This window comes from Bombyx mori, chromosome 1, assembly GCF_030269925.1.
Source record: "Bombyx mori chromosome 1, ASM3026992v2".
NCBI lineage: Eukaryota > Metazoa > Arthropoda > Insecta > Lepidoptera > Bombycidae > Bombyx > Bombyx mori.
Genome location: NC_085107.1, coordinates 5655353 through 5681588, shown reverse-complemented (window position 1 = coordinate 5681588; position 26236 = coordinate 5655353). Strand labels below are relative to the sequence as shown.

General features: G+C 33.9%; 1 protein-coding gene across 11 annotated transcripts; it reads left to right on the top strand.

The window, feature by feature from the left end:
• Nucleotides 1–2: 2 nt before the first annotated feature.
• On the top strand, nucleotides 3–26236 carry LOC101742113 (TGF-beta receptor type-1). Of its 11 annotated transcripts, none has more exons than XM_012693543.4 (9): nucleotides 3–384; nucleotides 5878–5989; nucleotides 7156–7274; nucleotides 10802–11044; nucleotides 11799–12029; nucleotides 12139–12306; nucleotides 13343–13515; nucleotides 14387–14620; nucleotides 21274–26236. In XM_012693543.4, the coding sequence occupies exons 1-9, from the start codon at nucleotides 285–287 to the stop codon at nucleotides 21403–21405; spliced, it is 1512 nt and encodes a 503-aa protein (XP_012548997.1). In that variant the 5' UTR covers nucleotides 3–284; the 3' UTR covers nucleotides 21406–26236. The 11 variants fall into 11 exon arrangements, with proteins under 11 accessions (XP_012548997.1, XP_012548998.1, XP_004929802.2 ...); XM_012693544.4 differs by having other exon boundaries at nucleotides 9–384; nucleotides 10817–11044; XM_004929745.5 differs by lacking the exon at nucleotides 7156–7274 and adding an exon at nucleotides 6752–6903 and having other exon boundaries at nucleotides 9–384; nucleotides 10817–11044.

The following is a 26236-nucleotide window of genomic DNA, read 5'->3' as shown; positions in this document are numbered from 1 at the left end:
TTCACTGATTCATTCACTCAAACCATTCAAAGCTATTTACCTTCCGCAGAGATACCTATCTAAAATTATTATTGTTATAAGTACATAGTTTTATTATATACTTAGGCTTAATGAAAAGTAACGAAAGCAATAAATTAAATTCGGGTAATAATAGTAAACGAAAAGCAATAATTGTATGTCCAATGAAAATGTCAAATGTTCCTAGAAGTATTAGAATATATCAATGGCCGTGTCTTTCTAGTGTCAATATTAGATTGTTTCTTCATACCGGACTATAAATTATAATGTTTATAGCTGGTAATGTGATAATGAATACTTTTCGTCTAAAAAAATGGGTTATTCTAGTAATATTTGCTGTATATCGAATGTTGGATGCTGTAGACGGTAAGTGATAATTTATCTTTTTACTTGGATTAGGAAAATTCTTAACTTTTGACCCAGTAAGGCAACCTAAAATTCATATCCGCCTCTAATCGAAATTGATGTTCGTATTGATTGAAACGACGTTACCATTGTTCAGAGCTACAATGTTATAATTAATTATGTTTGAAAAATGTCGAAAACATAATTCATACGCCGATAAGATAAAAATAATACTTAAACGTGATACAATATTTTTTTTTGGGTAAAAAGGAAAATCTAATCGATAACCTTGAAATAAATTTACAATACAAACATTAGAAAATCCTATTTTTTAGTTAATCATGTTAAGGGGGTTATACATGGTACCTATTCAAGGTCGTCAAATCTAGAGTACAGCGACCGCGCAGAGTTCGCTAAATACGAAATTCTATTTGGGAAGCTCATTTGTAGTCTGGTGCTTGAGTGAGCTAGACATCTCTGGAACACTTCCTAAGTTTTGTAAAACTGTTTGGGGTTTATTTAATAGCAGTTTAATTCTGTTAATAATATTGAAAGATGATTCGTCCTATGGGCTACAACATAAGTGCTTTTAGAAGTAAGTAATTTATGAAAAATTATTTAGAAAAATTGAATATTTTATAAATTTGTGATAGAATTATTGGGCATGTTATTTAATATATAAGTAACGAAAATAAATATCAATAGTTACTTAGTAAGTAATTGATACAATGATAATTTCTTATGGTAGTGAGATTTGAAAGTGCAATCTTAAATTTTTTTCCTATACAAACTATAATTTTTACAAATTGAATATAAGTTTAATAAAATAATGAAAGCAGTATTAAGACACAAGTTTTAAATTAAAAAAATATTAAATTGTTGCTAAAATAGGTCTGTAAAAAAAGTATTTGATTTAAAATAATAACTTTGTACATTAAAATTTGTTAACTGTGTACATACACATTTACTTTTATGCAATTGAATTGAAGTTTTGAACAGTTATTGGCAGTTAATGGTATAGTTCTGGAATACTAACAATAACATATGATGTGAAAGTAGTTTTACCAGAAGACTATTTTACATATGTCCATTATAAAATATTATAAAATATATATCCATTATAAAATATTAAAATAAACATAGGAAAGTATGGTGTGGTTTTAACTTTCTTTAGAAGACTGGTCAGGAATAAGAGGAAATAATTTGAATTGTAAGAAGTTGCGTGAAATTGTTATTTATAAACACGAACTATACAAAAGATTGGCAACCTTGTGTATGATCACACCTACATATATATGGCAATAGACAATGCTATAGGGTCTAGGTATAAATTATTTATATATTTTTAAATGTTTAGTATTCAGTATGATTATACTATTTGAACATACAATGTAAAATAAAAATTATTCTATTTCTTTTTAACCATTTTTGTAATCTCCTTATAATTCTAATGTATCCATGTTTGTCACTGAACTCCTAAATTGCTTGTCTACTTTTTGTCTGTTTTCAAGGCTGTTAGTTGTTGGATAGTTTGGATTTACATTTGCACCAAGTTGGTGTAGCAATCATTCTAAATAAGTTTTTTCAATATCACCCACACCCGTTTTCCTTTGGATTTAACAAGATTAAATAAGAAAATAAGATAGAATTTCATAAAAAAAACTGCCCACTTGCTACGTCAAAAATGAAATCAGAGAAGTTCAACTGTTCAACCCTATTCAATTTCGAACATGATTACTACGCTTTTTAAGTTATATTACGTAGTCTCAGATTATCAACGCCCACTCTAAATTCTGCTTTTGTTGAACTTCTTGTTAATTCATTTGAACATAATGTGCGAAGACAGTTGATTACAATAAATTACTAGGACATCCTCCTAGCGCCGAATATCAGGATAAAGGAATTTTCAGTATTTTGTGCGTATTTAAAACGATTTTCACAATTGGAGTGACGTTACCGACATTGTAGCGGTTTGACGCGTGGGTTCACACAGTGTAAACGTTTGTGACTACGAAAATTAACTTAGTCAAAGTGATGATACAATGACAACATAAATTAGTGGAGGAGTCTTTGATAACTACGCTAATTTCGTTAGTACACAGAATAAACTCATTGTAGTTTTAAGGCACAACAGACGTCTTATATAAATTTCAAAATTGCTTCAATCGTTCGTAATAACAGTTTGAATACAGGATTTAAAAAATGTATCTAATACAGAATACGCAATAAATAAGAAGAAAATAATAAATTTCGTTCAAAAATACCTAAACTGACAATTGATTTGAATCGATCGAACCATTTAATCATTAAATCGGAACAGCAAACAGATTAACCAACTTAATTTCATAGTTGGATTGCAATGAAGAATCATGGATCGTCAGTAGATTTTTTACATATTATTTTAATATTTCATTCATAATATATTCATTTATTTTATTTAACGACACACAGTTGTAACTTATTCTATACTCATTCAATATCTAAGAATTTCAATAGATACGACAATTGAATCTTAGTACTAAATAGTAGCAACGCGCTTATTTCAATCCTAGATTCGTTTCGCGCTAAAATTTTAGATAATGTAAAGTTTTTAAATTTTTACACAGATACTCTTAAGTTTTTAAGGTATTAAAGAATCTCTATATTATTATCGAAAGTATTCTTCACGCGCCATTTCAGAATTTTCAGTCGGACAAAAGTCTCGTGTTTGTATTTTAATAAAGAGAAAATAAACACAAAAACATGAAAAAGAAAGTTAAACCCTTAAATTTTATTTGTGTAGGTATAAATTTTACGGTGTTTTGTCTGAGTTTCAGTTATCCCATCCGTGCACGATCAGGTGTTCCCTCCAAAATCTCATTCAAACCTTTGAAGGAGATTTAAAAACAAAACGCAACCATAACATTCTACCGGCTTGTAAGACTAGTAAAGCAAATCTGCAATGTAGGTGGCCCACTTTATCCATAAAATGTACACTAAGCTATTTGAGATGTTATTGTTTTGGCGATGACGACGGGTTCGCTATGAAAACAATGGGGATAGGTTTCAAGGTAAAATAGAGCTTATCAATACGAGTAATTGATGTAATAACATTAAGACCTTTTTTATTTGTTTTAATCAAGACGGTATTAGTTTGAACGACAAGACAAGTAGTGAAATTTGTCCGTTATTCTCTCGGAGATAGTTAAAATATGTGTTCAGGGCTTATAAAATTATTGTTTGAACTAAAACGTCTAACAATATATAGACCAGTAACAACGCGAGTTAAATGGGATTCGGGTCGCACCTTAAATTATTGTCCGGTATCGTCGATACCTACTCTTTTTTTTTTAATTGTCAGACGGGTCTAGTTTGACGTCTGAGATGAGAGGTCTGCATGTGTTTTAAATGCATTTTTTTTTTTTGTTTAATCGAATAATTTCTGTTTTCTATTACCACTAACAAATGATTCAAAAGTGAATCCACTAACAACTTCATTGAACGGTTTTATAAAAAAAAAAAAACTCAATCAAATATGTTCTTATTGCATTATGTTTTAACGGCCGTTTTCAAAGCAATTTATCTGTCAATTATAGTCCGCACAAATCACAGGAAATCATAAAGAAATCTATAAAAATCCTTATTTGCTGTATGTAAAGTGACTCCTCGAGTGCAAATATCTTGTTTCGCAACGTATTAAATTTATCCTTGATATTGCTGATGTTTATAGGCAATGTGTCGCCCCGACATCAATTCGAAGAAGCAAACGTTTCTGTTTTTGAACAAAAAAACACACTCGTACACACACACACACACAAACAGTTCACATAATTTATGCGGATTTATTATGTATTATACTTATCTATATATTAATACGTGAAGCAAAAACTTTGTATCAGTTTTTACGAAATTTGCGCGGACGGAGGAGTATGAAATTTTCCATACTTATAGAGAATATAGAGAAGAAGTGCGCAATGCTAATTTTTTTTTTAAATAATGCATAAAATATACATTAAATCAATAAAGAAAACATTACACACACTACATACCATGCATTTGACGCACACACGCATGCATACTATTTATTGTCAAAGTTTTGTTATTGACGTCTGTTGTCAAATTGAGATTAAATATTGCTTGTCTTTGATTTTTTATAGTGTAGTCTTGGCGAAATTTGTGATTATAGAAGTATAAAATACAATCATAATAGTGTACAAACTTACAATTCCAATTAATTTAAGTATAGTCGAATTTCGACTACTGCGGGACCTCTAGTGACATCTAAAATTGTAGACACAATACTGCAATAGATAATACTGACAGACTAAAACATTTATTTTACAATCAAGTTGAATAATAAGATAACACGATTCACTTTAAATATACAGTGATTACTAATAATTATTTTCCTATAAATTCAACGATAAATACGATTTGTTTATAAATAATTAAACGGGACAATTTATGTAGTGAAATCACGTCCTGTTATCGCAATAGTGTTGTTCTAAAGTTTCAGATAATCGATCCGAGACTTTGTGTCTTCCGTAATAATTGTAATGTTATTTCGGTCATCGTGAAATCCTAATATAATTAAACTCTTAAGTTAGATTTGTTCATCTAAAACATAACACACATAGTATTGGTAGTTTAATAACGTGTTTTTTTATTAATAGCTACGTCGCTATATCTTTGCGGGACTTTGTTAACTGATCGCCTAGAGATTCGAGTAAAAGCCACCGTGTCTTTTATAATTGACAAGGCGCGAACTCCTCTGGAATGGTTACGTGTTGTGTACTATCCATTGCTGGGCGACCGTGTCAACCTATGGCTTCGTGCTGCGTACAAGAAGGACAAGACAACAAAAGCATTTTATCTTACTAGTGGTAGAACCTCTTATGAGTCCACACGGGTGGGTGCCACCACCCCGCCTATTTCTGCCGTGAAGCAGAATTGCGTTTCGGTTTGAAGGCTGGGGCAGCCGTTGTAACTGTACTTGAGACCTTAGAACTTATATCTCAAGGTGGGTGGCTCATTACGTTGTAGATGTATATGGACTTCAGTAACCACTTAACACCAGTTAGGCTGTGAGCTCGTCCACACATTTAAGATAAAAAAAAAAAAAAACATAAAATATGAACTCGTATATTTTTTAAGTTATTAGCAAAATCAATAAACGATAAGTAACGACAACGGTATGACCCCTTCAGGCTGTTAATCTTCGGATATTTAAATATATAATATATTGTATACTTGTTTTCGTAATCAGTAGGTATATTGCGTTTTTAGTATCGAACACAAAACAATTTACTTACTTCAGATAGTATTAAAACCAACACAAAGTGCATTTACTTATAAGATAAGAGAATATAAAAGCATAGGTATTATTTATGTTCTCTTCAATCAAAGAAGATGATTAAATATTAATAAATTATAATTTTTCATTGTGCTTTATGATATGTCTTGACTTTTGACGAATGAAAGTGCACAAGTGTTTTTTTTTTTAAAAGTAGAATTGAAAACAATTTCATTTTGCAGCTTTGAAATGTTATTGCAATAGTAAGAGATGTCCCAATTCCACCTGTGAGACTGATGGGTATTGTTTTGCCTCTGCCAGTTTTGAAAATGGAGCTCCAAAATATCAATACCAGTGAGTATAAATACTTTTTACATTTTTAAATGCGCATAAAATTTAACCAATACATGGCCAAATTCCCAATAGTTTTCAAATAAAAGTGTTTAAAACGAATAACAGAGGTACATATTAATATATTGCCAAATTAGAAGAAAAAAAAAACAACAATAAAATTGGCAAACTCAAGTCAAAACAACGTTTTTTAAATGATTTAAAAAAAAAACGGTATTGTCCATGGTCACAATAACCTAATGCATTCCTATGGAATGATTGACGTTTCTGTAGTGAGGCGGCCTTAAGCTGTATGAACTTGAACGAATCGTTACCACCCGAGAATCCAGTAACATGCAAAAATCAATCGATCTATTGCTGTAAAACTGATTTCTGCAATTCCGATGAGATTACCCGACAGAAATTTTCTAAACTACACAACTCAGAAATGGGTAAGCTTATCCGAGCACATGTGGCCGTGTGATACTACTTGAACTTGCAGATTTTGAGTTTGTTTGATGTATTAGAGAAACATAATTGCATTGCCATTTCCTATTAAGTTTTGTGTTGAGATGCCAATACTCTAACAAATATCGCTTATGAATTAGTGATTTGAATATGTACCTACTAAGTATAAAGAACGCGCCGCCGTACCTCCGAGTCGCAATCGAATTAGTATGTTTTGAATGATGTGCCGTTCTCTTAACAAATTATATTTTTCGAGTGTGCGTTGGTTTTGCTTTAACCTACTAAACATAATGTATGGTGGTTCCACTTGCGGCGCAGCTGTCTCGACCTCAAATCGTCAGTGCCCATCGAGCACCCCTTCAGTTGCTCCACGACGAAAACTAAAAATGAGTCGTTGATGATAAGATGTTGTAAGGTACATGACATGTGCAATCGAGAGATACTCCAGGAGCTGCATCCGAAGCCGCCAGGTAGGAGCGACGTACAAGTAGCCATCGATGTGCCGCTAACTCTGCACATAGCTTCTGCCACCCGCATACGACGCCAGCAGCCGGTCCGGTGCAGGCTTGGTGTTCGGTGCAAGACTGCATGCTCGCCATAATTTTTTTTGTTTTGTTCTAATACGACTAAGTTTTATTTTCGTAGACCGGCACTGATCACCGTTAGGGCCATTAGGACACAAGAGTTTATCCTGCGACTAATGTAATAATTTGTCGACGTAGATGTTGGGACCGTCACAATATATTCCCACCGGGGGACAAGCCCGTCTGGTGTCGCGAAGACGAACGCTCCGATATAATTTGCTGCGCCTCGGACTACTGTAACCGCGACATCTTCGCAGGTACGGTAAGGGTTCGGAATGTGTCGTCGGGGCGCATTTTTCGGGCAGCTTTCTTGTGATGTCCAACAATACGTAATGTTCAGTCCGATCATGTTGAAACATATGTTTAATGTTAACTTACTGATCTCAATTGAAAAAAACAGAGTCATCAATTCGTCTTGCATGTGAATGTTGAATCAAATCATCAGATATTCGCCCCGTGGATCGTCCAATACATATAGTTAATGTTCAGACTTGTGTTAACTCTGGGGCACTCCCTAGTGGTATGAATGTAGTAGACAGCCAATAATCCATGAAATAAAGCGCCATATCTGAGGGAAAAAAACAGGAAAGACATTTTGCGTAACGAAAGCTTTCCGAGGTATTTTTGTTATTACAAGTTGAATGATTATTGAAAGATATATTTAAAAAGTATCCGGGAATAATTGCATTTATAGCAATGGCATGATGGGAAGGCGACGGCATAGCAACAAGTTGAATATTCCTGACTTCATAAGGGTATGACAATGTACTTTTCACAGCGACGTTGTATATTTACGTAAGTGATCATGAGCCGGTTTTCTTGCTCTTAGCATGTGTAATATTCATATAGAAAAACTAACTTACACGCACAGTAGCTATTAACATTTGCCACTGAATTCTATACTTTCTTATCTTAACATATTTCAATCGACGGTGGTGGAAGTGTACTTTAATTGAATACTAACAGACTTACGAGATTCTATCGGGTATTATTGAACTTTGGTAATAATGCACACTTCAACAACAAACAAACTTTTACATTGTCTAACAAGTATACGTATATAACCTCTTCAAATAATACAAAATATTCAGTAAGTCCGAGACGTACAAATATTCTGGGATCGGATTATGCGCAGCAGTTTCTATTTTAAGAGTATTTTATGCATCGTGAACGCATGTTTGCATGCGTTTGCATGTGGATTTTCATGTTTAAGAAAAATATTTCACATAAACGGCACGTTAAGTAACTAGTATTATAATGAAGTTTAATCTGCTTTTAGAAGCTTAGTTTGCACATATCAAACTATAATTTAGAACCAAAATACAGAAAATACCCTATCGGTGGCGATATTAAATTTTGTCTGGAGATAACAAGGGGAGGTAGGGGTGTGAAGCATTTCAAGCGCATATAGGGACCGGTGGGGTGCTATTATTTAGGAAAAGATGGCTGCTAATAGAATCGACGAAGCCGTGCGACATGGCTGAGTGGGCGACGCCTTAGTGAACGGCGGAGAATTTAATAAAATTTGAAGAGCAGAACACTTCCGATAGATAATCCATTAAAGTTCATCGAGCTGATGTTTTAATTCATTTGTCTGCAAAGGATGGAATGCTATAGTAAAATTTTGTTTTGTGTTTATTATTTAATTAGCTGTACCCGTCCGCTTCGCTGGGCATTTAAAGTAAACATTATTGTTTCTCATCCCCACAAAGTTTCTGATCATTAATGCCCCCGCAACTGGTTTAGGGAGTCCAACACTCATATAAATATTAGCCTATCCACATTAAGTACATGTATTTTCTACACGGATATAATAACCGGCAAACTTCTTGAGCATTTGTTGACGTAGTGGGGGTAAGTTTGCGCATGGTACACTCACGTGCAAAAACATTACTTACTCTGCGTCATAATGCTATTAAATTATTAAAATCAACATATGTATTTATTTATATATTTATTAGAACATCAACAAAACATATAGGTTAATAATTGTAATAATTTAATCTTGGTGTAAAATAGATATTCCTTCTATTAAGTCAAAACTAGAGCTGTTGCCAGGTCTTGGTTCAGTTGAAGCGAAGCTGGTATTTGTAATTTTTTTTTCGTTATCATAATCTTGACCATCATCATCATCACTGTTTTCATCACCCGAGTCGCTATCATCGTGATGAGTCGACATAGGGCTCATCGGCGTAGTTTACAACTCGGTCGATTCGTTCTTCTTTTTTGTCTATAATTTATTATTTTTTGAAGATATTCGATTCGTAGTAATCGAATGTTACTTTTTTCATTTACCAGCTTCCGATTATTTTCTGTTCTTTTCTTCCATCTGAAGCCTAGCTCTTTCATAATTCGTCGTAAGCTTCATTCCGAGCCATTAAAATTTATATCTTCTTTAAATTTTTCGAATCCTTTCTACGGTACGGAGTTTTGCTGCTTGTTATGTAGTTATTATGATTACATCTTTTTATTACAGATTGAACGAAACTATCCATTCCGGTAACTTTCTTCTTCCCTGATCTTTTCTTACCCGGAGTCCGAAACACGGCGAGCAAGCTAGAGCCTTTAGCTTCGTTAATAATGCACCTAACAGTACTCACTGATGTTTTTGTTGCTTCCGAAGTCTGTTTTAATTTTTCCATATCATTCTTCCCTTGTTTTATAATGAAGCAATATACATCGTACACAAATTTTCTACCCTTTCTTTTAAGTACTACACCAGTTTGTCACGGCATAGTGTATGTTTTATAAAAAATCAACAAACACTCAACAAATAGCAATGGCAACAAAGTCCACAAGCAATTATAACAAATAACTTAACGATTAATAACGATAGACTTTCCACTGTACGCAAGCGTACTTTTGGGAGCAAGCGGAATGAGGGCGCGGTGCGGGACGCATGGTTCGACTGATCTACCAATAACGCGCTCGATACGATTTCCCCTGCCGTCGCGCCTCGCCCTCACCACCAAAGTGATCTAAAATTCGGTTCTGCGCAGTCAAGGTCATTTGCTCAAGAAGTTTGCCGATTACTATACCAAGTTTCAAGTCAATTAGATGCATGGTTCAGTAGTCATAACGGAACATCCGTAAAAACTACTGTAGATTTCTATATTAGTATAGTACTCTTTGTTATTAAACATGTTGAATTACGAAAAAGAAAATATATTGATTAAAATAAACTTTGAATTATATCAAAAGAACTCCGATATTTTTATTAAATCCGTCATAGAGAATAAAAACGATTTTCATACGATGCGATGTTTGGTTGAATATCAAATAAAATACAATTTATCACTGTATAAATGTTTATATTATACTAATAGGGTGATACAGAAGATTATCCAACCTCGTCCTTGTGAAATTTGATAAAAATTCAAAACATAAAAAAGGGTTTTGATTTTGATATCGTCTCACAAACGATGCCAAATAAAAAAAGGATCATTCTCAATTCGGGGTTCGGTATGTAAGTTATACGAATAAAGCTGTCACAATTTAAAAGTTAATTTTTCTTGTTCATATAAATAAATACCCATGAAAATGCTTATTAAGGAAGGGTGTTTGTGTATTTTGGTTTAATCTTATTTTGCTTAAACAAGATTTTCATAATATGTTTTTCAGCAATTCAGGTAAAATTATATAATTTTTTATTTTTATAATCAATGTCGATTGAGCACTAAGTAAAAAAAAAAAAAAATATGTATGAAAATACATAAATTTGGAATAACCAGATCTTAAAAGTCATTGTATCAACGAAAATTACGATACCCCGAATAACGTGTAGAATTCTGGATCAAAGAGACGAGCCCGACCGCGACGGCATGGCAGGTTGTGCCTTGGATCATGGGACTTGTTGTATTCGCCATATGCGTCGCTTTAAGTCTGTGGTGGGCGAAGAAATGGCGAGCCGACGGGAAACGACCGCCACGGCCTTACCCGGATGAGGACGAGACCAAACACATACTTAATACACCCACCACCACTATCAGAGATATGATTGAACTAACGACGTCTGGCTCTGGATCTGGTAAGTCATAATTCAATTTCGTCCAGGCCACTGGCAATCTATCCTAGAGAGACGAGAAATTCCAGTTGGTTAGCGTCGCTGCCATTAAATATCGTCTCTCGTGCTACGATAAATAACTCAATTAAGAGTCACTTACGGGCTAGACGCGCTATAGTTCAATATTCGTCGAACCCGGTGCAAAGTTGTTCATAATTGAATGCACCGAATGATATTAATAAATAATTGGCAAGGTACGCGCGCCGTCTCGTAGGAAACTCGAGACTATTAAAATTAAAATTTTCTGCAATGTAATTACCGAGAGGGTGCGGGTCGTGAAATTGAAACGTTAATTGTTTTAAGCAGAGTTTTGTTTTGGTGCGCGTACATTGTACTTATGTTTGTTTGTTTGTTTGTTGTTCGTTTAAAGGCAGATGAACTCGCGACCGCTGGTGCTACGTGGTTATTGATTAACCATTAGTAACACCGACAGCATAACGTGAAAGAATGCATTATTGATTTAGATTAGAGACAGGACTGTGGTTCTGGCCTTTACGAGCTTATAATAAGCTTCAGTAATTCCACGTAAATCTTGGTGAACGAAATTTGATTTCACGACAGCTCACCTTCGTCGGTGAATTCGTTCGTGAAAACATGTTAATTTCTTATAGTTTTCGACCTGCCACATAATCAACACATTAGTAGCGCATGAATACGCCAAACGTCTATTCAATAGGTATTGATAACAAAAAATAGTTTGTCAAATGTTGTGTATCAGGATTACCGCTTCTGGTGCAGCGAAGTATCGCACGCCAGATCCAACTGGTGGACATAATTGGAAAGGGTCGTTTCGGCGAGGTGTGGCGTGGTCGTTGGAGGGGTGAGAACGTCGCGGTTAAGATATTTTCATCTCGCGAGGAATGTTCTTGGTTCCGGGAAGCGGAAATTTACCAGACCGTGATGTTGCGGCATGAAAATATCCTTGGGTTCATTGCGGCTGATAATAAAGGTTAGACGGGCTATGTACATAACATTAAGCTAAACTCTAAAAACACAGAGACAAATTGCTTAACTATATTTTTTATTTTGGTAAGTTAATTACGAATTTACGGTAACAGATAATGGGACGTGGACTCAGTTATGGTTGATAACTGATTATCATGAAAATGGTTCTCTATTTGATTTCCTTACTGCAAAATCAATCGACTCGAACACGCTCATTAAGATGTCCCTCTCCATCGCAACTGGACTAGCTCATTTGCATATGGACATTGTCGGCACAAAAGGTAATCAAAATAACTTACTTATAAATTAAAAAAACGAATTTTATAAGTTATTCTAAATAAAATACAATAACAAAGTTGAAGTGTTGAACTGTGAATTCCAAATCAAAGCATATTTTTCTAAACTAACTTTAATTTTACTAAAATAAAAATAAAAATATTTTTATTTGTCCAGACTTGACCCTCTTAACTGATTCTTACGACTTAGACGAGACTTAAAAACACGTAGAAGTTTTCCCACACAATAGAATAAGCTTCTTTCTCAATGATTTTAAAAATAGAACATTAAAAAATAATCCATTACGGGTACGCTGGAAGCGAAGCAACCGCGAACAGGATTGCAGATACATTTAGTCAATACATAAATCGAGAGCATCTTGATAAGAAATGTATTGAGGAGGTACCTACCATCAATGTTCAAACGTTTTAATTTTGTAATTTGTTAGATTCAATTATAACGAAAGTTAACCAACGATTTTTTTAACTAATTTCAAAATTTTCTCGTATTTCTTTTCTCTTCTCTCTTCTCTCGTAATTCTTTTCGTATTTCAAACAGTATTTGATTGAGCTACATTATTGCGTTACATGTACTTGAAAATTTACGTTTTCATCATAACATTAGTTGAATAACAACAAACTTTAGTTGACGAAAGTTCTTGTTTTCAGTACAAATCCCGAGCGTAGTTTGCTCGTAATATATTGAAATTTTATTAATTTGATTATTAATGTTCTCGTGCGTGCTTCAAATGTAAGGTTTCATCGAGACTTGTAAATTTAGAAACATCAGGTACACGCTCGTTCGAATATAAACGAATTATATTAACTGTTACTACATGGAAGCACAAATATGTGAGTAAATGTACCGAGCGGGTATAAAGGTAAGCGTGGGTGCCCTTACATGTGCGCAGGAAAGCGTGCTTACTCGAGTATGGGATTGTACTTACATTTCATATCTAATAATAGAATTTCTCTGTAATTATGTTCCGGAATTTTTACACAATTTCGGTTGGGATACAAATGAGACTTATTATTTGAACAGGAAAGCCGGCTATAGCTCATCGGGATCTCAAATCGAAAAACATATTGGTGAAAAGCAACTTGTCTTGCGTGATCGGGGATCTCGGGCTTGCCGTGCGCCACAATGTCTCGAACGACTCTGTTGATGTACCGTCGACCAACCGTGTGGGCACCAAGCGGTACATGGCGCCGGAGGTTGGTACAAATGTTGGAGGCCAACATACTTTCCAATGCGAACCTTCTAACCAGCACTTGTTTTATCATTTACGACTTCTTATTAAGCGACGATTGTTTTTATAAGATGTTTTTATTAGTAGCGAATTTCTTGATTTATGCATGTGCCAATGCTTTTGCATTTGTAATCGCTTGTTTACACTATGACATCGGAACGGGATTTGTTACAATAAATTCCGTGACACATGGCAGGCACATCCAGAGTTCAATGGTTTCGTTGCGTTTATTGAAATGTAAAATATAGGTTACATTTGAATAAATGCAGGTCTGATGACTCGGTCACCCGTCTCGTGTTATGCAAATATCGAATGTACATTGTTTACTTGCATACTGTTCGCGCATGCATAATGCATTTCGTTTCTTCCCGATCTGTCAACCATTTCACGTTTGTCTTCCGTAATATTGAAAAATTTCAATAATTATTTGAATAAAAATTGGGTTTAATGATTTTTGAACTAATGCTTAATATTTTCCCAAAAAACAGGAGATTCTCAATTCCACTCTTTTTTTTTTAATGTGCTACGTCTGAACTCTTTTCTAGATGAACGACTTTTTTACTCTTATTTAAAAATTAACCTTTTGTTTCTCCTGCTCTCCCTTTTATAGATCTTACCAGTAGTATTTGATTTAACCTCAATATGGATATTTAATTGACTTTGACCGCAGTGATGAAATTCTCATTTTTATTTTGTTGAATCGATTTTCTTTTTTGTTAATTTATTGTATTGTGTGACGTTTTTATGATTCGTAAAAAGCTTTTTCTGCACACCTTGTTGGTTGCATTAGACTAACCTGTTGAATACAGAAGCAAAAAAGCTGTATCTTCCTTTAGGTATTAGATGAAACGATGGACACGCGGCAGTTCGATCCTTACAAGCGTTCGGACGTCTATTCATTCGGCCTAGTGCTGTGGGAGATGGCTCGTCGCTGCGGTAACATGCCGGACGATTACCAGCCTCCTTATTACGACTGCGTGCCACCGGATCCGGCGCTCGAAGACATGAGACGCGTTGTATGCACCGAGAAGCGAAGACCGAACGTACCTAATAGGTGGCACTCTGATCCGGTGAGTACAATAATATAGCAATACGGTAATCCGGTATATATAACGCGTTATGTTGGTTCAGCATTATAGAAAAACGCGTTATAGGGTATTCCCGTATAACGCGTTTTTACGACCTCGTATAACGCGTTACGTATAAATGATACATCACGTTTAACGTTTAGCGATTTTTTTTTTAAATAAAATTAGTAAAAATAAAACTTAACCTACAACTTTTAATACACAAATTTAATAAAATAATTTTATATTTTTAATAACACAATCGACACACGTGCAAAGGTACGCGAAGGTAATTATGAACTGCACTAATTATTATAAATTTCACAGTACAGACATATCTATGTGGGAAATCCCCGCGTTATACGGGGGATTGAAATCAGGTAATGTAAAACGTAACACCCGCGTTATAGGGGTAGTCCCCCCTATAACGCGGTACCGGGTGTAATATAGCCGCGTCTAATCTAAACTGTCCATTTACTTCAATACAGTTTATCTTTTCAACGCTTTAGATGTCTGATCACGACATTGGAATTAATAAACATCACAATTTGAATGCTCATTTAGAGATTTAGAGAAACCTCAATTGGCATGGTATTCGGTTCAAACCGAAGCCGATCCGTCGTAAAAACGGACAGGATTAGTACACCGCGCGGCTTGCCTACATTGCGATTAATTAATTCTTAATTAATTATTAATCTTAATCTATTATTCTTGTATCAGCTAGTCATCGGATCAATTATTATTTATATAATTTCGGTAGGATTAATTATATTTGAATTGTATCGTGGCTTCGGTTTTACGCGTTTATATATTTAGCGCGGCATGTGTAGGTACAGAGGAATGAAATTAAGTAACAGCCATCGGTGTAATTCATATTTGTTTGAGAATGTTTGCAAACATGGGTGAGCCACGCACAGACTGGACGCCGTCTGTGCGTCAAAATGAACGTTCAATTTCTAATTAGTGATAGCGAATCAACAATACATACATCTATACTCTATACTTGTATATAAATCTACAGTGGTTTTTACGGATGTTCCGTTGTAACTACTGAACCATGCATCCGATTGACTTGAAACTTGGTATCCATGTAGAAAATACATGTACTTAATGCATAGGCTAATATTTATATGAGTGTTGGACTCCCTACACCAGTTGCGGGGGCGTTAATGATGAGAATCTTTGTGGGGGTGAGAAATAATAAGGTTAATTTTAAACGCCCAGCGAAGTGGACGGTACAGCTAGTACATTATGTAACGGTGATGTTAACTATCCGGATTTCCAGGGAAAATAATTATTTTGGTCTTTCCTTGAGGTTGCTTTATATTTTGTTGGCAACAAAAGTAGTGCTTTAATAATTTCGTAGACCAAACACTGCGCGCTTTATCTTTTGGGGACCCTGTGGATATAAGACAACATCTGAACGCGGTTGTAATTTTAGGGCATTTTATTGATTTATGAAACAAAATAAGAGCGTAGTTTTCCGTGAACAACTCTCGTACGTTAGATGCATTTAATATATTTCAATAAAAACAACGTGTCCTGCAAAATATTTTCAATTTATTCAGTTTAGCAATTCAAAATTTCGATATACGCGACAAGCGTCGTCTTAGATGCTTATCACCACGGAGGCCGGGGATGTTTGAAAATGTATTCCTATGATTCGATTTTTCTTTGTGTTGATGCGAGATTTCGAAATAGATTCGAACATTCGAGATTTTGAAACATTTAAAGAATACTTTTAATAGCTTTAATCTTTGTGTATCTGTTTTTATAACAACGGTTTTGTTTGATAGAAATACGGTTTATGAGATGTACATTACGAAAACCAAACTCATATATAACAAATTTCTAGACGTCGATTTATTTATATACTAAACGATGATATTTTTTTTTTTTGATAACGCCATCTTGTTGTGTCTTTAAAGCAGTTAGTTGCTTTCAATTAAGAAAAATATTATTATTCGCCAATAGATGTCGGGAAGAGCCATAAACTTGATTATCGATAAAGTTGATTATTGAAAACACGAATAAAACAACATTTTCTGAAAATAAATCGTAGCTAGATCGATTTATCGTCCCCGAAATCCTCTGTATACTAAATTTTATGAAAATCGTTGAAGCCGTTTCCGAGATTCAGATTCTATATACATATATACAAGAATTGCTCGTTTAAAGGTATAAGATTTAGTGTTCGACGTGTGGATGTGTTTGTGTTTGTCGTGTTAGTGTGTTTCCGATGATAACTAAAGAGAATCATAGCTTGCGTCTAGACGTAGCGATTCTTTCCGATAGCGATCGAACTTTCAATCGATTCGTATCGAATTATATAAATTGATTTTATAAGGTAAGCTATGTCGAGCAGATCGGTTTTCAAAAATCAATCCATATTCCGTTTGTTTGAACTTTTACTCATATCGAAAACAACACAGACGCAAGAGTCAACAACTTACTCAGGTTAACTTTTCCTAGAATACAAACACATTATCGAGAACTACGAACCAAAAAGCTACATCAAGATAGATATCACACAATATCAATTTTTTAAATGGTAACGCATTTTATTTGTATTCTAAAAATTCATGTTGCTATTTTAAGGGGGAGGTTATTAATAATACATTTATCTTTAACAAAGTCTTAAAGGGCGCGAACGAGTACCTAAGAAATGTAAAAACGAAAAAGGAGAAAAAAAAGCCTACAAAAGCAATATTGGTAATTTTAAATATAGATTCGACTTCAGGCGCTGTTGAAACGCATAGGTACTTTATAACTCTTCAAAATTATATAGGGTCACGTTGTGTTCATACGACCATGGTGGTCGTTTTAACTGGCAGCTTCATGTTTCAGTTAAGCACGCAGAGCCATAAGCAGCCGCAACGAAAATAAACTTGAGTCTGGAGCATTATTTTGTCTGTTTGTAAACAATTTTTAGCTTCGTGTATTTTGTTACTAAATGTCAATTTCTGTCTATTCAAAGGCATTAAAAATAGGATTACGTTCTTCGAATTCTTATTTGGAATTCAAAAGAAAATGTCTGCCATTTTATTTGAATTCAAAGATGAATGTTTTATACGTTTTTGTAAACTGCACCGAATGTAGACAATCGAAAATATACCGTTGTTCTTTTAGTTACACGACAAAAATATATTGTTTATTTTAATTTATAGCATTAGGTTATATGTTAGTTTGAGATTTGCGTCTCAGATATTTCTAATATTTTGTCTGTTGTTTGTCCCGTGAAGTAAAGCGTTTGGTCGGCTTTATTAGTCTATACCTTTATCGAGTATGTAAATAAAGTGCCAAAAAGACTTCGCCTTTATGAAAATTGTCGAAAATGTATTTTACATATTTGTAATTAGGTTTACAAAATTTAATAAACACGATGTAACTGATTGTCCTCGAGCCCCCAAAACATAAAACATTCTTTCATTAAACGACATAGATTTCTACTTGTTGTCGTAATAAAGTCACTCAATACATTTTTACGTAATACATAATAAGGTAATCTTCGAAGGCTGGAGACTCCGCGCTTTCCCGAATTCTTAATCATATTTGGTGTGGCAATCACACGCACAGCTATGTTCAGTGTAACACAAAAAATGTCACCCAAATAACAATTAATATGAAAACCGGATTACCTCCAAACTAATTCCGTAAATACGAATTTCCACGTTTTATGGACATGCACGTATGATGTAGCGATAACCATCATAGAACAAAATAGATCCAGCACAAACCAGAACCTCGCTAACTTTCAACATAACCTTCACATTATTTAAACAAGTTCCGATGACAACATTAGGGCCGTCGGTACATACCGTGCACAATGACCCGTATTGTCGTTTCCTACGAACAGTAAAGTACTCAGTACTGACTCGGACCGACATCGAATTCACTCCTCCCCCTTAACTGGTACGGATTTTATTCAATAGAAACGAATACGCCAATAAAACCGTATAAAAAAGTACTTACTGGTGGTAGGACCTCCTGTGAGTCCGCACGGGTAGGTACCACCGCCCTGCCTATTTATGCCGTGAAGCAGTAATGCGTTTCGGTTTGAAGCGTGGGACAGCCGTTGTAACCATTCTTGAGGCCTTAGAACTTATATCTCAAGGTGGGTGGCGCATTTACGTTGTAGATGTCTATGGGCTCCAGTAACCACTTAACACCAGGTGGGCTGTGAGCTCGTCCACCCATCTAAGCAATAAAAAAAGTAGTCTCGGAAAACTAAACGGTCTATCCAATTAGATAAGTGGGTTCGACTACGAGATTAAATGCTTGGTCTAGACATTATAAGCCAGGATTTTTAACCTGAGACGAGTCACACGCATATACGTTTAAGTTTTGAATTTTTATTCGCTTAAAGTGTCGAGTGTGTAAATAAATTCGAAAATAAATAAGTTTGTACATCATTCGACTGAGCTCGCGTTGTATAGAATACTCTGATGTTTAATTACATATTCAGATGCTCTAGGATATCCACGACTGTTGCATTTAAATTTTACAATGAATTTGATATTCATATTTTTTTTATCTCGCTTACGTTTTTCCATAATATTATTTGAGATATTTGAAAAGGCAAAACTAAAATGAGTTCCGTATTTGATTAAATCTTTTTTTTTATTGCTTTAGAGGTGGGTAAATGACCTCACGTCACACCTGATGTCGTTGCTACCGGAGATTGTGGGACACGAGTTCAGTCTCAACGGTACAACAGTTGTTGTTGTTCCAACATACAAGCCGTGCATCTATGACTGCGTCGTAATGAAAATGGTCATACTACATAATTTAACTCAATATTCATTAATGAGGGTGCGTTTTATGTGAAGGGGTGTACAAATCGTATAACATTTGTAAACGCGCAAAGGGATAACGACTTTTATTAATTAGTATGAATAGTATTTCGTTGATAACATCTTCTATCTTTTTCTTATATATATATAAAAATGAATTGCTGTTCGTTAGTCTCGCTAAAACTCGAGAACGGCTGGACCGATTTGGCTAATTTTGGTCTTGAATTATTTGTGGAAGTCCAGAGAAGGTTTAAAAGGTATAAAAATATGAAAATGCTCGGAATTAAATAAAAATCACAATTTTGTTTTCCCTTTGACGTGTCCCCCGACGGACGGATTCCTTTTGTTTGTTTTAATTTTATTTTATACAAAAGTTTAGGTATTTTATTTATCGATTGAGGCACTACGAAGTCTGCCGGGTCAGCTAGTAATATATATATATATATATATATATATATATTGCGGTAGGCAACGGCTTGGCTCTGCCCTTGGCATTGCCGAAGTCCATGGGCGACGGTAACCTCTCACCATCAGGTGGGCCGTATGCTCGTCTGCCTACAAGGGCAATAAAAAAATTAGATACATATAACATATACGATAACATATGATAATAAAAACATTTACCATGAAATCGCATTTCGATTTTCACCGTTCGAATGATTGCCTAGTATGGACTCTCTAATTTTCTTCTCGTGTGTTCCAGTTTCGAATATAACTTAGAGTACATGCGCATTAGGCGATCAATTCGATTCTGTGTTTTCTAACGCTATGAGCCTAAGCTCAATTTGTCTAATTTAAGCACATGAATGTGTTAGGATTTTTTGAAATGAACTGCAGCGTATGAAGCATTCATTAAAGTCTTAGGAACCATCTATTGTGTGTTTTTGGTTTTTTTTTTGCTCAATACGTTAGTGCTAACGAGTACTAAAGTCTCGCAAACGTGAAACTAAACTGCTGATATTGATACGATACATTATAATTGTTGTTAGATTAGTTATCAGTGTCACAGATATCTTAGTTATGTTAATGGCTTGAACCAAGGAACTTTTGCGGAAATACATCCACTATGCGCAGTTAATGCGTTATGATTATATAGAGAGGTGAAAGGCTATTTGGTTTAAGCGACATTTCGCTTATTTATATTTATCTTTGTAATTAATTGTGCATTTGATTTGGTATTATTAACATCAGTAGTTCGATGTTTTTAGAGAGAGAAAGAGAGATAATACATTTTATTGCACACCAACACAATTTACATTAAAAAAAACAGTAAAAAGCAGATACATTTGTACAATAGGCGGTCTTATCGCTAAAAGCGATGTCTTCCTGACAACCGTTTAATTTACAGAAATTCTGGAAAATATAAAAATATAGCAGGTACGTATGTTTTTAGCTGTATTTTATTCTATTGAAATTGCTCAACATGTTTTGTTATGATATTTTATCTAAATTTTAAACATTAAATGGCTCTCCTGTAAAGTTGCAAAAAATGTCGCTTAACCCAAACAGCTCTTCACCCTTCGATATGTGTGTGTTTGATGTTTTTGTATACGTTTATAACGGTAAATGAGTCGACTATTATCAAAGCCGGCAATCTGACTTTTGGAAAATTATTGGTAAATCAGAAAAACGAATTATTGACTTTGTATTCCATTGGCAGTCACAAAACTCTTCGGAACGACATCTTAGATAAATAACAGGTTAACTATTAACCTTTATTTAATGCAGGTTTTGAACCGTATTCTTTGAAGGAGACGATTATATTCAAATCAATCTGTATTCACATATCAATAACATTTTTTTGTCCAAATGCACAGATTGCCACCTTTGATAATAGACGACTCAAATGTGTAAAATAATTAGGTGCTGTCAGGAATATCAAAGGTAATGAAAGAATGCTGGTACCAAAATCCGGCGGCCAGGTTGACTGCGCTCCGAATCAAGAAAACCCTTGCCAATGTCGGAACAAACGGCGCGGACTACATCAAACTTTGAACTAACTGCACCAGTGCTAATTTTAACTGAACTATGATCTTTTTTACACTGTGGTCAAATTTAGAAGGTATTATGCAACTTTGGTATCTACGTACACAACCGTGTTTCCATTTCTTTTTTGAAAGGTAACTTATACTTGAGACCTTAGAACTTATATCTCAAGGTGGGTGGCGCATTTACGTTGTAAATGTCTATAGGCTCCAGTTACCACTTAACACCAGGTGGGCTGTGAGCTCGTCCACCCATTTAAGCAATAAATAAATAATATTTTTTTTTTTTATATTTGAAAGGTCATTGTAAGATAGTAATAATATTCCTATTTAAATTTAACTTGAAATTCAATTCAAACTTCTTTTCAACTTGTCTTTAAGAGAAACGAAATAAATTTGAATGATTTTATTTCCGTGTATTCGAATTTTGAACAGAAATCGTTTAGAGATTGTTTTAATACGAATAAGAGAACTTGATTTATTCCGCAAAGTCCATAGTTCAGTTTGAAGTCTTTTTTTTATCTATTTAAAATAATCTGAGCTCTGATCGCCCGAATGCAAATGGCACTTTATATTTTTTCTAGATTTAGTTAATTCAAGACTGAAATAATTAAACATATAATTCTTAATACATTTATACTTGCTGCTTTTTTTTTTGTACTGATCGTTTGTCTGTTTTTAACGTTAATAGAATTCTTTGGGAGATCAGAGCCGTAAGTCTGGTCTAGTGTTTAGACGTTTTGTTATTGAAACGTTAAGTGTCCTTCTTATCGTAACGATGTTGTGTTCTGTTCAACTAAGCTTCGTTGTAGTGGATACAAGTTATTATAGTTTTGGACCTGACATGTTCCAGTTATACTCTGTTCATTATCGAACAGCGGTAGTATAGGCAACGATGCCACTTGGGACAAGCTACCGTACGTGTTTGGTTATAAAGGGTTGTTGTGTGTAATTCTAGTTAGTTCTTCTCGGGTCGGTTATTATGCTAAGAATAGCTTTCGTGTTAGTTGAGGTATAAACTAGTCCATATTATCAGTAGTTGTGATTTTAACTTAAAAAAAAAAGGAATTAATAAAACGTAAAAAGAAAAATATATTATTATTATTATTTATACTGTATACACTTTATATTACGTTATATTCTTTTATGTGTATTTTATACATTGAGAAAGCAAGCGAATATAATTTATTTCGCAGATACGTATTTCAAGCCTTATTACGCGAAGGCTTTATGTTAGGTTAGTGTTCGATTTTAATTTTTAAGTTAATTTCTCATTTCAAACATATATATATTTTTTTAGTATGGAAAAGTCAAACTTTAGAATACGCGTCTTAAGATATAAAGAATCGGTATTTACGTAGTCATAACAACAATCTATATACATAGAATTGATTGTCGTTTTAAGCAGCAGATATCCGAACTGCTGTAGATAGTATAACTTAGCGTGATAACCGAGTTCTTAGGCCCACACATATTTGAATCGTAAGACGGCATTTACTTAAGACACGTGGATTGTTTGTTTGTTTTTTTATTCTTCTTCTTTTAAATTTGAGTTGAGTCGCGAGTACGGACCTGAAGCGTGCTGGGATCGCGTTCGACTTGTGCATGCCACCTCGCTCTACCTCAGATTGTATCAGATTGGAGCATTTATTGGAAGTAATATGAAGCGCTCCCGTGCTCGCTTGTAGTGATATATTTTTGTTACCAAGTGCGTAATTTTAAACTTTTATTAGCGGGGTTATATAATTCAATTTTATTTTCCGTAAAATAAAAATAACAGATTGACATCGTATTTTTTTTTTTTTATAATTATAATATTTATTTTTGTACACTACGTTTTCTGTGATACGAGAATGAACCGCGGCTTTTATTGTAGGTTTAAATATGTTAGTTCAATGACGTAATCACTAATGTTATGTTTTACATGAAACCGATTTCTTATGTTTCCTCTTGAACAGTTAGTTTGTTATATGATTATGATTTCATATCCCGTAGAATGTTACGCCAGATTTATTACTTTGTTGTTCGCTTCTCGTTACAGAAGCGTTTGTACCGCGATCGAGTTTGACATGTGACGTATTGACGTATTGTCAATTTTAAAACGTATTGGAGGCAAACGTTTCCTGAAACTATTCCCATTTGTACCTTTCAAATCGTTAAAGTTTTACATTAATTATTAATATTACCGGTTGCCTAAGAATATTCTGAGATTTTTTAACCATATTTTATTAGCAAACTTCTATTTCTGACAACGTTTTAACATCTTACAAGGTAGTGTGCTTAATATGAGCGTTAGCGATTCGTATGAATCAAACCCTTACTGTGTAGGTGGAAAAACTTAATCTTAAATAAAACGGTGCCCACTTTTTGTAAGTTTATCGAAAATAGAATACAGAAAACTTATGGAATTAGAAAAATTGTTTTCTTGTAAATGAAACCGGGTGGTGTCCTCTTTACACAACTTATCCTAAACCTTAGGATTTATAAGTGGATAGACTTTTTTGTAATTTTTATACGTATAGTAATTTTAATTATTTATTTTTGTGTTCGATTTTTTCTAAATAACCCTACTTACTCGTATATTTATTTATATTTAATACAAATCGATGTTCATACGTTATTTATATATAGAAATAATTTTATTTTACGAGACCGATAGTACTTCGATGTACAATATAAGTAAAGGCTTAGATTTCATTATTATTTTATTTTAATTTGTGTACGTTTAATGTCAGTCTTATACAGAGATAATAAATATTCGTCGATGGTGAACTTACGAGACTGATTCTTTGTAAATTGTAAACCTAATGTTCGTTTATATTTGAAAGCGATCTTCGACGTGACGCTCGCCCGCCACGCATCCACAATTCGATGTACTTACAATGCACGTGATACGCGCAAACTATATCATTAACTTAAACAAGTTATTAATTATAAAATTGCATCAGTTTCGTATATAAACGAATGATATCGCGAAGATTTGATAAGTCGGCGCGAACGGGAAAAACGTAATGCGGTTTATTAAATAAACACGTTTGTTGCGAAGCGTCGAGTTTATTATTATTTAAACGCTTTGCGCTTGCTGTTGCATCACGGCGTCTTAATTAATTCGGTGCTGGTATAGAGGCGTGGGTGTTGCGTCGTTGATGAGCTTAGCTGGTTTCCGAGACTCTGAAATAACCGTAACGCTCGCAGTACGAACAGATTAATCGTAACGAAAAACTTAAAACGAATGATCTCTTGAATTTTGAAATGTACATAATAATTCGTAACGAAGGGTAAAGTTTGTAATAAAAGTGACACGCGCGGCTCCCTCGAGACGTTTGCCCAATTACATCGTAGATGTAATTTCCTCAGCGTCGTCCGTTTTGAATTTAAGGATTTAGATTCGTTTTAAGTGATGCAGACGAGAAACTGTAGTACTGTAGTTATTCGAACAAAAGAGTTTTTCTAGTTGAGAGTTTACAAACGCGCACACTATAAAATTATATATTTTTTTGTTTTAGTAACATAAAACCAATGCTATCGATTTAAATACGTGCGTACCTAACTTAATTATAAAGAATATTAATCGGTTAAGTGATATTGAATAGCAATCTTACCTATGTACCTCAAATCGTAAATTATTCAGAGTATATGTTTTAATGCGTTTTAGAAAGTATATAATATTATGAAAATTATTTTTGTATGTTACTTAACATACGTACGCGGTGCTAGTGTGTTTTGCACAGCCCTTCGCGTTGTAACTTACGGACTGTTGAAAAACTACTGAGATAAGCAATAATGATACTTCCGAAGAGATATTTAATTTTTTTTAATTAGGTTTATTAGTAGGGCCGTATAACTTATAAGCAATCAGAAGTAACTGAAAATGTAGTAGGTATAATATATTTATCAACATAATTATATATTTCTATTATTATAGGCGTTTTTTGAAGCCTGATATATTTTTGTCATTTTACGTAAGAATTATATTAATTAATAAATGTATGTTGGATTAGGAGACCTGATTTGATTTAAAAATTATGTATTGCAACTAAAACTAGCTGTAGTATTCACGATTATTATGTTATTATTGGGATAACAAGATGGCCGGATAAGTAGGAATCCAACGTATATGGTAGAGCACTATAATTATACGATTAGAAATTTGTCAATTTATACATACACTTTATTCGACTAGATTTGTGCATTAATAGTTTGCAGAAAAAGAAAAAAAATCCTGGGTGAAATTATTCTCCAAAAGCCTGTTTCAAATTGTTTTCATTTCAATTTATTCAAATTTTGATGTTAGATATTTAGCGTAAGTGTTTTTTCCAGTAAATTAAATCGACATTTTACTAGCGAACATTATGTAATAATGGAAATGTAAATTGAGAATCGAACATAACTTAATATAACTCGAACCTGAACCTGATCGCAACATAAAGAAATAACCACTTAAAAAAATACAGTTCGCTAGGCTGAAGATGCAAATTGTGTCCGTAGATAAAATATGATGTCTATGCTCTTGTAGTTGCTAATATTATTCTAGACTAAGTGGTTATGTTCAGATTGATGTCATATTAACAGATCTAAAATCTTGGTACTACTTACTTATTTGTTTGTAAAAATATTTGATGAGCAATACCAAAATAGTACAATTAATTATGTTGAAAATGCAATATGGATATGTATTTAGAGCGGCAGCGGCATTTAACGTGCAAGAGTGAATTCTGTTTTATTCCAAATAATATGTTTTATTTACTATCTGTAAATACCACTTATATAATTATTCCCATTGTGTAATTTTATAAATTGGTTATGGAGTGAACTAATTAAATAAATAAAGTAAAACAGCA